The sequence below is a fragment of the Macrobrachium rosenbergii genome, chromosome 6 (genome assembly GCF_040412425.1).
Source record: "Macrobrachium rosenbergii isolate ZJJX-2024 chromosome 6, ASM4041242v1, whole genome shotgun sequence".
Taxonomy (NCBI): domain Eukaryota; kingdom Metazoa; phylum Arthropoda; class Malacostraca; order Decapoda; family Palaemonidae; genus Macrobrachium; species Macrobrachium rosenbergii.
In genome coordinates this window covers 1,828,599-1,842,398 of record NC_089746.1, presented here as the reverse complement: position 1 = coordinate 1,842,398, position 13,800 = coordinate 1,828,599, and the positions used below count along the sequence as shown (strand labels likewise).

Sequence of the window (13,800 nt, the reverse complement as noted above, 5' to 3'; positions counted from 1 at the left end):
GTAGTTAGAATCAAAATTTTCTAATTTCTGAATTAATGTTTCATTATCGGAGAACAATTCAGACAGTTTTTTCACACTCAGATCTTTAATTTTCATATCATCACCATCATCATCATTTCCACTTTCCTCTACAGCTGTTGCCACGTTGCCACATAACATCAATGTTATCCTATCTTTAAAGGGCTTGAAACCAGGGGAACTTTTTTCTTCTTTGCTTATATGTGTTCTATTAGTCATTCTTTTCCAGAATAGTCCTGTCTCGTCGGCATTAAAAACTTGCTTTGGGCTGTATCCCATTTCATGCACGATAAGCTTTAAGTTCTTCTGGAAATTTGGCAGCAGCATCATGGTTAGCACTTCCACTTTCACCACACGAAACGATATTATGCAAATTCTGCCTACAAATAAATTTATCTAACCATCCCTGACTTGCAACAAAAGGCTCTAGATCTTTTATGTTTTCATTATCAGCCACACGCTGATAAAAATGTAATGCCTTTCCTCATCAAACACGATTACTAAGCTTTGAATGCTTTACTTTCGTCTCACATTCAGTATAGAGAGAGAGCATTTTTTCCATTTTTTCAACCAGTGGATTTCTGACTTTCGTTGTTATTTTTGCTGATAATGGAGTAGACTGTATCACTGAAGCACGAATCTTTTCTGCATTACCCTTAATATTCCTAATTGTGGATTCACCAACTCCAAACACACGTCCAAGAGCGCTATTACCATCACCTGCATCTGCCCTCCGTAATATTTCCAGTTTTGTTTCAAGGGTCAGAGCTTTTCTTTGACGCTTTGCAACACTTTCATTTGAAGAAGATGATGCTGGTCGTTTGGGTCCCATTATGCAGAAAAATAACTACCAGTATGAATATGAAATAGCGAGAACTAGCAAACACACGATTGGGATTGTGTTAGCTACAGACTGAGCCTCCGAGCTCCACAAATAATACTGTATTTGGCGCCACATGCATCACTCAGCTGTTCAACTAGAGATGAAATGAGTATTGTGATGCACATCTCGTACTCGCATAATTGCGAATTTTCCCTCGCATAAAAAGAATGAAGTTATTAAAATGTAATTCGCATAATAGTGAATCTGCATATATAGAATTTGCATAAAGAGAGGGGGACCTGTATATTCGTCCTGCATGTCTCTGCTTTCTTTCCACACAACCCTACTAGATGTATAGTCATCCTCCGCGTCTCACTTTCTTATCAAGTGATCCTGATCTTCTAGCTTGCCTGTTGCCCAGTTTGCTGGACGAAAGTTACAGTCTGGTGTCAGCTGCTGTCTGGTGCCAGCTATAGAGCTTCCAGAGCCGTGAGCGCCCAGCTCGTCTGGCTCCAGCTCACCTGGCTCCAGCTCGCCTGGTGCCCAGCCTGGCACTAGCTCTTGCGCCAAGCACTGGCTAGCTCCCACGGACGCCTGCTAGCTCCCATGGGTGCCTGCTAGCTCCCATGAGCACCTGCTAGCAAACACGGGCACCCAGTAGCTCCCATGAGTGCCCGCCAGTCCCCGAGCTCTTAGCTCAACTGGTGCCCAGCACTTCTGGCACCAGCTACAGCCTGACACCAAATCGTTCTCCGAGCGTTCAAGCCCTCTCCTGCTCTGTGGGAGAACAGGGAGGTCTCTATCCTTTTGGAGTTTTTCAGAGGACCTATCATGCTTTGCTAGCCATCGGAGTGCTTCTTCGCTGCAAAGTTCCCACTAAGTAGGAAGCGACCCATGGCTATACCGCCATGCCACTACGAATTAAGATGAGCACCTACCAGAGGCAGTATCCCAGTAGCTCTCTTAGCTGATAGGTAACAACAAGCATTGGTTTTCAATGCTAGCAGTGTTTTCGATTTTCAGATTCATTACATACTTAATGTTTTTGGAGTAGAATATGTCCATGTATCCCACCTCCTATCAGTGTGTGAATCAGCTATGTAATTACTTGGTAATTTGCTGCGGACTGTCACTCGATGGGCCGAGCTCAATTCCCTGGCCGGCTGATGAAGAGTTAGAGGAATTTATTTGGTGATAGAAATTCATTTCTCGCTATAATGTGGTTCGGATTCCACAGTAAGCTGTAGGTCCCATTGCTAAGTAACCAACTGGTTCTTAGCCTCGTAAAATAAGTCTAATCCTTCGGGCCAGCCCTAGGAGAGCTGTTAATCAGCTCAGTGGTCTGGTAAAACTAAGGTATACTTAACTTTTTTTTTACTTATATAAAAATGACATTTTTATAATAAAATAAAATTTTATATATACTTACCAAGTAATTACATGATCGGAGCCCACCCTCCTCCTGCTGATGGACATAAGACATGAGCAGATTGACGTTATCTGCTAAAGTTGTTCCTAATATTCCTGCTAGTGGGCGGTACTGGTCACCTACACAGACATGTGAAGTGTTACCCTCGAAATTTTGAATTCAAGCTGCTGTGTAAGTGAACTAATAGCTATGTAATTACTTTGTAAGTATATATAAAACTTTTATTATAAAAATGCGCAGGTTCGACAGATGTTAAAACTGAAACAGTCACTAACAAGCGAACGCTCCCAATTGTTAATTCCCCACCCTTTAGTGGGTGGGGGTAAGACAGAGAGTGTTTTGGTTGATCAGTTGTCTCTTAATCTTGTAAGAGGGGAGGAGGGAGGGATCTTAATGATGGAGGGTAAGTACCTTAAAGATTGATTTTATCATAAAAACCATTATTTTATAGGTGAAACTTACCCTCCATCATTAGCTGACTCCAACACTGTGTGCTGGAGGAGGGCAAGAGATTTCCCTATAACCAAATGATCAGATACAGTATTAGAAGTATCCTTATCGCTGCTTACCTGATGCATATGATGTCATGGTAAGTTCTTGTCAGAGAGGATCTCATCAGGTGAGGTCCACTACTGCAAGGAGGTGGAATGTGGACCCTGAATATAGCCATTAGTTGAGACTGTGCAATGCTGAATGGCAAGTTTGGCCTCCGTGCCTCAGGCCTGCAGAGTTGATGGGAGCTAAAACCACAACTGAACATGATCCCCAGAGTTACCACCTACCTAACAGAGTTGCTGTGGCATCTCACACCCAAAAGAACACCACCAATTTTTTCCTGAAAAAGGTGGTTCTAGATCAGCTCAGGGTAACTTTTGCCAATGAGGAGTAATGGCTCTGCAACATAAGTCCAACATTATTTCCTCTAATGAGCTTTGTTTGTTCCTACCTAAGAGAAACAAAGCAATTACAACTGAGCACAATCCTGCAGTCAAAACAAAGTAGAGTACAGTAAACCGCCCCGTATTTGCGGGGGATGCGTACCACACGCCCCTGCGAATAGTTAAAATCCGCGAATACTTAAAGCCCCTCTAAAAACACTTAGAACTGCCTTTTTGATAGTTTTAACACAAGAAAAACCCTCTAAAAATGCTTATACCTGAGTATTTTAATAGTTTTATCAGAAAAAGTGCATTTAGTCATGAAAATATGAAAATACAGTAATTAATGAATATTTCTCAGTGAAAAATACTGCGAATGGGCGAATTTTCTGCGAATAGTGGGTTGATATGTTCCACAGAGAAATCCGCTAATACATGAGTCTGCGAATCATGAGAACGCGAATACGGGGGGTTTACTGTATGATATTACCATATACAAACTCCAATACATAAGGTCAGTCTCTAAAGCTGGAATAGAGAAAACTCTTGAAAGAGTTTTACTCTAGACATCATCTTGGTATGAAAGAATGTATTAAAAGATAGTTCTGCTCCAGAAAGTGAACCCTACTAACGAGTAAATCGCATCTATCCCGCTTACTCTTCTGGCTGAAGCCACTGCCCCAAAAAGGAGTGTTCCATGAAAGAGCCTTGAGAGAAGCCTCTCTCTGGGGTAGAAAGGAGGGCCACTAAGGAGTCTTTAAGCCAAAGACTAGGTTCCATAAAAGCAGCTCAGCAGAACCTTCAGCAATCCAGCTGAAAAGTGTGAACAGTTTTGCTAGTCAGCATGGATTATAGACTAGATGTAGGAAATAGACTATCCTTTGGCATTTCTCAAGAAGTGCAGACCTTTAAACATTGTTAATCTTGTTAATATAGAAGTGTAGACAGGGACTGCCTCTGGACAGCTCCAGCAATACTGAACAAGATATTAGGTGCCCATTTCAGCTTTGTGAATGCAAGGGAGGGTACGGTTGAGAGAAAGTGAGAGGAGAGGAGGACCAGTCACTAACACACATGCTCTCTCTTCCACAACCGTACACCTTAGGCGAGATGCTACCTGAACTCTTAGGGGAGCTGGGTAAGCTACACAACTTGTTGAGCAGCCACCACAGGACCCAAGAAAAACGTGTCAAGGGACTTGTGGGCAATATCCCAAAGGTAGAAGGAGGTGAAAGTGGTCTGGCACAACCACACCCCCACCTTCAGAACCTGAGCAACCGGCAGATTCTTCCAGAATGCAAGGGACAGACCAATGCCCCTGACTAAGTGAGCTCTCGCCTGTAACATACTGGAGTCGTCCTCGCCTGACATGGAGTACACCCATTTGATTGTCTCACAAAGCCAGAAATAGATAGTGTTCCTGGACACCTCTTTCTAGGTTGAGCCAGTGCTAACAAAGAGTCGTCGACACTTGGCCTGTGATGGCGAGTCCTCTTCAGACAGCACCGCAGCACTCTAACAGGACACAGTAGGATCGTAAAGGACTCGAATCTGGCATCAGGGACCGACGGATTCTGAGTCTTTGCTACAAAATCTGGGAAGAAATCGAGCATAACTGATCCCCATCCCCTCGAGTGTTTCACATCAAAGGAAAGTCTGTGCAGTTTGCCTACTCTTCACCAATGCCAAGGCTAGCAGGAAAATGGTCAAGGGTCAGATCCCTGTCTGATGACTCTTGTAAGGGCTCGTACAGTGCACGAGTCAGGCTCCCGAGTACAAGAGTCACATCCCACACAGGGGTCCTGAGTTTCCTGGGAGAGCAAGACCTTTTGAAGCTCTTCATCAGCAGAAATATCTATAGCGAGGAGGAGATATCCACGCCCCTCAGACTTGAAGTTTTAAGCTTTTTAGACTGGTTGGTGGGGGCCTTAGCCCACAAGATTAAGAATTGCTCATCGCTCCCTGAGGAAGTTGCTGAATGTCCTGTCGTGCACAGATAGGGGCATCAGAGATGGCTCTCAAGAGTTAGCCTCTCTCTACACAATGGGAGTTTTGAAGAAGAGAGAGCTATGGTGCTCGGTTACTGTACAGAGTGTCACGGCTTCTCAGAAGTCTGCCCTTTTGAATTCTCCTCTCAGTCACCAGCACCTCTTCCCTCAGCTGCTGTCAGCGACATTTCTTCGGAACTTCAGAAAAAAAGTACACAGGACCTTTTAGCTCGCTCGTCTAGATGTCCCAGGGAGTCTCCATCAACTAGTACTGTATTAGAACCCATTCTCCACTTCAGCCTCTGCCCTTTCGAGGTGGCAGACCCAGAGCTCAGTCTAGGCCTATGACGAACCTGCACTTCTCGTCTCAACCTTTTAAGAAGCCTTCTTCCAAGCCTGCTGCTCGTGAGTGAGGATTCTTTCCTCCATGCACCAATAGGAGCCAGGCACCTCCATTACTGGGAGAGATGGAGCACAAGAGGAGCAGAGGAGTGGACTGTGTCAGCACTGAAACAGGGCTACTCCATCCCATTCAGGGAGAAGCCCCCATTAGTCAACACATCTGTCTCGTTGACCGCCTACTCAGTAGGATCCGATAAGTATTCGGCCCTCTCCAACCAGGTGTCAGCCCTCCTCAAGAAAACAGCCATTGAGGAAGTCAAAGGAGTCCAGTCGGACGGTTTTTACAACCATCTCTTTGTCGTCCCCAAAGCATCAGGGGGTAGGGGGTTGGAGGCCAGTACTGGACATAAGCACCTTGAATTTTTTTGTTGAAAAGACAAAATTCAAGATGGAAACAAGTCACTCTGTCATGTCATCCATTCACTGGGGTGACTGGATGACTACTATAGACGTGCAAGGTGCCTATTCCCACATCCATGTACATTTGGAATCCAGGAAATATCTGTGTTTTGTGTTTCACAGCAGATTGTACCAGTTTCGGGCCTTATGCTTCAGTCTTTCAACCACTCCGCAAGTGTTCACCCAAGTCCTGGCTCTGCTCTCCAAGCGGCTTCATCTGATGAGGGTAAACATCTCCCTCGTCTTAGATGATTGGCTCCTTTGATCACCGTCAAAGGACAGGTACATGGAGAACCTTCAGAAGACCTTTTGTTTATCAGAAGAGTTGGGTCTGCTAACCGACCTTCAGAAGACCCAGCTGGTTCCTTCACAGACGATTCTCTATTTGGGGATGATGATAAACTCTCAGTGTTTTCAGGTTTTTCCATCACCCAAAAGAGTTCAGTAATGCTTGAAGGAAGTCGATGAGTTCCTTGCCCACCAAGCCTGTTCGGCGAACCAATGGATGAGCCTTCTAGTTACCTTAGCCTCTGGAGCAGTTTGTTTCCCTAGAAAGGCTACATATAACAACTCGTCAGTCTTATCTGCTGGCCAGCTGGGACAGGAAAGCTCACCCAGACACATTCGTCTTCCCTATATCTCAAGAAATCAAGGAGGATCTCCGGTGGTGGAAATCAGAAGACAAGCTTTCAGAAGGGAAGTCCTTTCTCCCTTTGAACCCCAACCTAGACTTCTTTGCAGATGCATCGGATCTGGGTTGGGGAACTCTTCTAGGCACCCAAGAAGTGTCAAGAGCTTGGTCCCAGGAGCAGATTCACTGGCACATCAACCTCAAGGGGCTGACGGCAATTCGGCTGGGTCTTCAGCATTTTGCTTCAATAGTCCGCAATCAAGTACAGTAGTGACCATACACTCAGACAATACTACGGCCCTGACGTATATCAGGAAGCAAGGGGGGACTCGTTTATTCTCCCTTTGTGAAGCAGCGAGAACCCTCCTTTTATGGGCAGACCACAACCAGACCAAGTTGGTGACGCGGTGCATCCAGAGCAAGCTCAATGTCCTTGCAGACGGGTTGAGCCGTCACAGTCAGGTGCTCCCCACAGAGTGGACTCTTCATCCGCAGGTGTGTGAGGATCTGTGGAAGTTGGGGGGAGACCTTTTATAGATCTGTTTGCGACGTCCAAGAATCATCGTCCACCAGTCTTTTGCTCTCCAGTGCCAGACCCTCTAGCATGGGTGATGGACGCCATGCTACAAGACTGGTCGAACAAGGATCTCTACGCCTTCCCACCATTCTGCATGATACAAGAAGTCTTCAACAAGTTCTGCAACCACATGAACATCATGATGACTCTAGTGGTCCCGTTCTGGCCGCGACAGGAATGGTTCCCAGATCTCCTCAAGCTGCTGACAGACTTCCTGAGGTTGTCACCACAGCAACCAAGTCTGCTCAGACAACCCACTTCAGGTGGTTCCACCAAGGATTGTCCACTCTGGCCCTGACAGGGTTCAGACTGTCAGGAAACTCCTCAGACAGAAGGGGTTTTCAAGAGCAACTTCAGAGGATATTGCCAAATGTAGGCACTCCTCTTCCGACAAAGTCTATCAAGCCAAGTGGACAATCTTCAGAGCCTGGTGTAGAAGACATGACATCTCATCTTCTAAGATGTCTGTAGCAGACATTGCTGAATTTCTCCTGTACTGGAGGACTCTAGGGGCCTGTACTCCTCTATGATCAGAGGATACAGGGCTATGCTGAGTTTGGTGTTTTGGCACAGAGGTATGGGTCTCTCTGCTAATCAAGACCTGTTCAATCTCATTTAATCCTTTGATACCTCGAAATCTAAGGGGCAAGGGGCCATCTCTTGGAATCTGGATGTAGTTTTGAACTGGCTCTCCAGACCCTACTCCAAGCCTCTTCGTTCTGCTTTGTTACAAGATCTTGCTAGGAAGACCCTTTTTCTTGTGACATTAGCGACCACCAGAAGGGTTAGTGAGGTGCGTGCTCTTGATAACAGAGTGGGATTTTCCCAAGGTGATGCCATATGTTCCTTCACCTGGGGCTTTTTAGCAAAGAATGAAGACCCAACCAAGCCCTGGCCTCATTCCTTCACTATTAAAAGCCTGATGGAAATTATAGGCCCAGATGAGGAGGGGAGAGTTCTGTACCCAATGAGAGCACTGAGGCACTACTTGCACAGAACGGAAAAGATGCAAGGTCCTACGAGTAATATGTGGTGCTCGATTAGGAATCCATCTTGTGCCATATCAAAGAACGGCTTGTCTTTCTTCTTAAAGGATCTGATCTCTGAGGCCCATTCTCAGGTTGGATAAGAGGCTTTAACATCCGTCAAAGCTAAAGCTCATGAGATCAGAGCTGTCTCCATGTCTTTAGCCTTCGAGCACAACCTGTCTCTATCATCAACTCTTCAAACGACTTACTGGAGGGGCAAGTCTATCATCATGACTCATTATCTTCGTGGTGTGGAAACTACTTTTGAAAATTGTAGTAATTTAGGGCCATCATCTGTGGCTGGCATGGTGTTGGGGGAGGAAGCATAGGAAGCCTTTCTTCCTTCCTTTTCTCTTCGCCTTGAACTTGGGTGTTGATTCTTAAGAGGAGCCTGGGGTTACTGTGTATCTGGAGACCCACCAGTATTAGCTTTAATGGGTGGGTGGTGCTTTTATTTTTTGTGGTGTAGGTGATGCTTGTGTTCATTGATTCTGGTCATTAGGTTGGTCAGTATGTGCCCAGGGCAGGGGCAACTGGTTTCTTGTATACTTAGTCACTGGGTTCATCCCTTGCTGCAAAGTACTCACTGATGTAGAGGTGTGTCTGGCCAACTCACCACACCCTACATAGTAAAGATGAGTGCCAACCAGAGGCAGTAGCTACCTGCAGCAGCTCTCTTACCAGGTAAGGAACGACAAGCATTGTACCAATGCTAATTTTGCTGTCCTCTAACTCATTATCATCCATAATTTTTTGGGTTAGTTAATCCACATATCCCACCTCCTTGTCAATTTGAGATTCAGCAGTGTAATTAATTACTTGGTAAATTACATAGTGTATATAAAAATGACAGTTTTATAATAAAATAGTTTTAGATATAGTTACCAAGTAATTACAAATCAAGCCCTCCTTCCTCCCCTCATATGGAAAGAAGGGCAAAAAACAACTGAATCGTGTTGTTGAAGTCGTTCCTCTTGTACCCCGAAAGTGGGCGGAGACTAGTCACCTACACCGACACGAGCGCTACCATGAATTTCAAATTTTTAAGCTGCTGGCGAGTGAAACTATAAGCTATGTAATTACTTGGTAAGTATTTATAAAACTTTATTTTATCATAAAATATCATGTTTCTTCATCTGTTGAGTGTCTGAAGTTTATGCAAAGCACTTTAAGCCTAATTTCCTAATATAAAGAATTGGATTAGTAGGATGAAAATACTTTTGTATTTTAAAAACTATATTTTTTTATTTTTTCACAGAGCATTGTTTACATTTGAAGAGGAAGTGCAACATGGTGTTCACAGTACCGCAGAGCCTGTGTTGGATATAACTGTCCAGTCTTTTGAAATTATACTAGATTATATATACACTGGGAAGATATCACTTGATAATGATAACATTCAAGATATACTTCAAGCAAGTGATCTCTTGCTTATGAATGATTTAAAGGTATTTATAGTTGTAATTTGTACAATATTAAGGCATTAGCACTAGGGTAGTAGCATAAACAGTGCATATTTTAAGGAAATTTCACTGGGCGACCAGATGGATATTATGATTCGCAATATGGGGAGTACTACAGTACTACTGCCGAGCGCAGTAGGTGTGGGGCATAAAGCTAGGGGGTCTGGGGTGAGCGTTCCCCCAGCAAGGTCCAGGGCAGAGCCCCAGAACCCAGAACTTTTAGTGGAATTTGAGGCAATAGAACACATTTCCATTATCAAAATTACAACTGTAGATACTCAAAATTGTATGGTTAAAGAGGATAATTTCATGTCCAAACCCTGCCACAAAAAAACTGATAGCCAACCTTAGCCTTTGCCCTCCTTCACAAAAATGGATTTATTAGAACTGTTGTAACTTTTCCATTTCTTAATAATTCCTGTCAATTTTGGGGATTTGTCTGGTCACCCAGTAGTCAAAAATTCTTCTTACTAGGCGACAATTTTTCTTCACTTGGCAACCATTTGGTCGCCCAGTCATAATGTTAAAATATGCACTGAGCATATGGATCATAATGTTATCTTGCAAAATAAAGTCGTTTTGGAAGTGTATATTAGTGATAGTTAAAAGAATATTTCTCTCTTTCTAATTGAAATTATACAGTATATCTATTATGCTACTACAGTATTGTAAAAAGTTCTATTGTATTTGTTGATTAAGTTATTGTGATAAGCTACTTATCCTCAGATAATATTGATTGGTTATTTCAGTGACATAGTGCAGTATTTTACTTGAAATTATAATTTCAGTACATTCTTTTTGAGTATAGAATCTTACCAGAAAAAATAATTTCTTATTCAGATCTAAAACATATTCATACATAATGCATAGTTCTTATTACTTTACCTGTAGGAACTATGTATTCAGTACTTGATGATGAAAACTGATGTCGACAACTGTTTAGGAATATATCAATTTGCCCAGCAGTTTTCATGCCCAAGACTCGTGCATTTTGCTCAAGATTTCATTTTCCAGCATTTTAGGCATAGGTAAGATGTGCTTTTCCTCCTTTGCTATAATGATTATTTTCCCAAGCAGTAGACAGCCCTCTAGTTACTGTTTCAACACTGACTTGTAAATGAAGAATTGGGTATGTTTAGTTGAGACCTCCACCGTACATACCTCAGTGTAGACACATTTATATTAACAGACACTACCCAAATTACAAATGAGTTAGGTTCCGAGCGGCTGTTTGGTTTTGTGTCTTGATTTGTTCGCAAGCTGGTCTTTAATATGAAGTGCATAATTTTTGTTTATGTTTACATTCATATTTTGCTTTGGGCACCTATTCTGTTATAAGAATTTTTGCAAAGAACAGAAGAATATGAGGAAGAAGAAGAACCAGTTCCTTTAACCCCTTCCCTGATTATCCCAAGTATTTTCATGATTAACCCTTTAACGCCAAAGCCCTATTTACAAAAACGTCTCCCGTATGCCGACGGCGTTCGGTGAGTTAGCGCCGAAGCGGAAAAAGTTTTTTCAAAAAATCACAGCACTCTTAGTTTTTAAGATTAAGAGTTCATTTTTGCTCATTTTTTTGTCATTGCCTGAAGTTTAGTATGCAACCATCAGAAATGAAAAAAATATCATTATCATATATAAATATTGGAATATATGACAGTGAAAAAAAACTTGTATATAATTGTATACAAATCGTGCTGTAAGCAAAACGGTTAAAGCTAATGACTTAATTTTTTTTAGTTGTATTGTACACTAAATTGCGATGATTTTGGTATATAACACATTTTAAAACGATCAAAGCAACACAGAGAAAATATTATCACAAAATGATGCATGAATTCGTAACGCACGGACGTAAAAAAATTTTTTTTTCAAAAATTCACCATAAATCGAAATATTGTGCTAGAGACTTCCCATTTGTTGCAAAATGAAGGTAATTGATTGAATATTACTAGACTGTAAGTGTTTTAGCTTACAATTGCAGTTTTCAACCATTTCGGTCGAGTTAAAGTTGACCGAAAGTCGAATTTTTTCTATTTATCGTGATTTATATGAAAATATTTCAAAACTGATAAAAGCTACAACCATGAGTTATTTTTGTTGTATTGTAAATGAAACTGCGCACATTTTCATATATAAAACTTTATGTATCGACTAATATAAAACGATGCAAATATTACGACAACGAGACGAAAGAATTTCTGAGATGTTCGGCCGAGTTACCGCGCAGACGTAAGGAAAATGTTTTTTTTTAAAATTCACCATAAATCGAAATATTGTGCTAGAGACTTCCAATTTATTGCAAAATGAAGGTAAACGATTGAATATTACTAGAATGTAAGAGTTTTAGCTTACAAATGCGTTTTTTGACCATTTCGGTCGAGTTAAAGTTGACTGAAGGTTGAAATTTTGGCAGTTATCGTGATTTATGTGAAAATAATTCAAAACTGATAAAAGCTACAATCATGAGCTAGTTTCTGTTGTATTCTACATGAAATTGCACACATTTTCATATATAAAAGTTTATGTAACGACTAATGTAAAACGATCCAAACATTACGACAACATGACGAAAGAATTTCTGAGATGTTCGGCCGAGTTACCGCGTGCAGACGTAAGGATAAATTTTTTTTTTCCAAAATTCACCATAAATCGAAATATTGTGCTAGAGACTTCCAGTTTGTTGCAAAATGAAGGTACATGATTGAATATTACTAGAATGTAAGAGTTTTAGATTATAATTGCGTTTTTTTACCATTTCGGTCGAGTTAAAGTTGACCGAAGCTTGAAATTTTGGCAGTTATCGTGATTTATATGAAAATATTTCAAAACTGATGAAAGCTACAACCATGAGAGTTTCTGTTGTATTGTACATGAAATTGCGCACATTTCCATATATAAAACTTTATGTAACGACTAATATAAAACAGTGCAAACATTACGACAACGTGACGAAAGAATTTCTGGCGCGGACATAAGGAAAAAGTTTTTTCAAAAATTCACCATAAATCGAAATATTGTGCTAGAGACTTCCAATTGGTTGCAAAATGAAGGTAAATGATTGAATATTACTAGAATGTAAGAGTTTTAGCTTACAATTGCGTTTTTACCATTTCGGTCGAGTCAAAGTTGACCGAAGGTTGAAATTTTGGCAGTTATCGTGATTTATATGAAAATATTTCAAAACTGATAAAAGCTACAACCATGAGTTATTTTCTGTTGTATTGTACATGAAATTGCGCACATTTTCATATATAAAACTTTATGTAACGGCTAATATAGAACAGTGCAAAAATTATGACAAAATGACGAAAGAATTTCTGAAATTTTCGGCAGAGTTTACACGGCGCGTAAGAAAAAGTTTTTTCAAAAATTCACCATAAATCGAAATATTGTGCTAGAGACTTCCAATTTCTTGCAAAATGAAGGTACATGATTGAATATTACTAGAATGTAAGAGTTTTAGCTTACAATTGCGTTTTCGACCATTTTCGGTCGAAGTCAAAGTTGACCGAAGGTTGAAATTTTTGTAGTCGGCGTTTGCTACGCCCACTCGGCATTCAACAGACAATTTTAGTCAACGTTTGCTACGTCCAACAGGCGTTTAAGGGTTAACTACCATGTATTCTTACATTCACTATAACATTCGATCATACTTGTAAAATATTCATACTTAATTATATCTTACTGATTTAACTCAGTCTGTGATGAATTCCCATTTTCTATACTTCTGCATTAGTATTTTTTTTTAAATCATTCAGTATTACTATAAGGAAGCATTAGTAAGTATTTTTTTTAAATCATTCAGTATTACTATAAGGAATTACTTGGGATGCTAGAAAGGTAAAAAGAAAATAAAATTAAGATTCAAGCACCATTCAAAGTTTGGTATTTTTTCCATGCCTTGAAAGTTATGAACTGACAGAGAATTTCACAGGAGCAGCATCTGACATTGTTTAAGACAGTCTAAGGCTACAGATCTCTCTCTCTCTCTCTCTCTCTCTCTCTCTCTCTCTCTCTCTCTCTCTCTCTCTCTCTCTCTCTCTCTCTCTCTCTCTCTCAAAATAATATAATTTTTAAAAAATTTTTTTCTACTTTAATCTGTTAAGCGTCACTTATGGGAGACATCACTGCTCCCATGTCGCATTTTCTCGCTCATACAGT

The 13,800-nt window shown here is 41.1% G+C and overlaps 1 protein-coding gene across 3 annotated transcripts in view; it reads left to right on the top strand.

Moving 5' to 3' along the window:
• Positions 1 to 13,800, top strand: part of LOC136839107 (gigaxonin-like) — a 268,846-nt gene that overhangs the window by 66,760 nt on the left and 188,286 nt on the right. For all 3 annotated transcript variants that reach the window (XM_067104756.1, XM_067104754.1, XM_067104755.1), the window contains exons 3-4: positions 9,432 to 9,621; positions 10,528 to 10,664. In XM_067104756.1, coding sequence (XP_066960857.1) covers positions 9,432 to 9,621; positions 10,528 to 10,664 — 327 coding nt within the window. The remainder of the gene's footprint in view (positions 1 to 9,431; positions 9,622 to 10,527; positions 10,665 to 13,800) is intronic.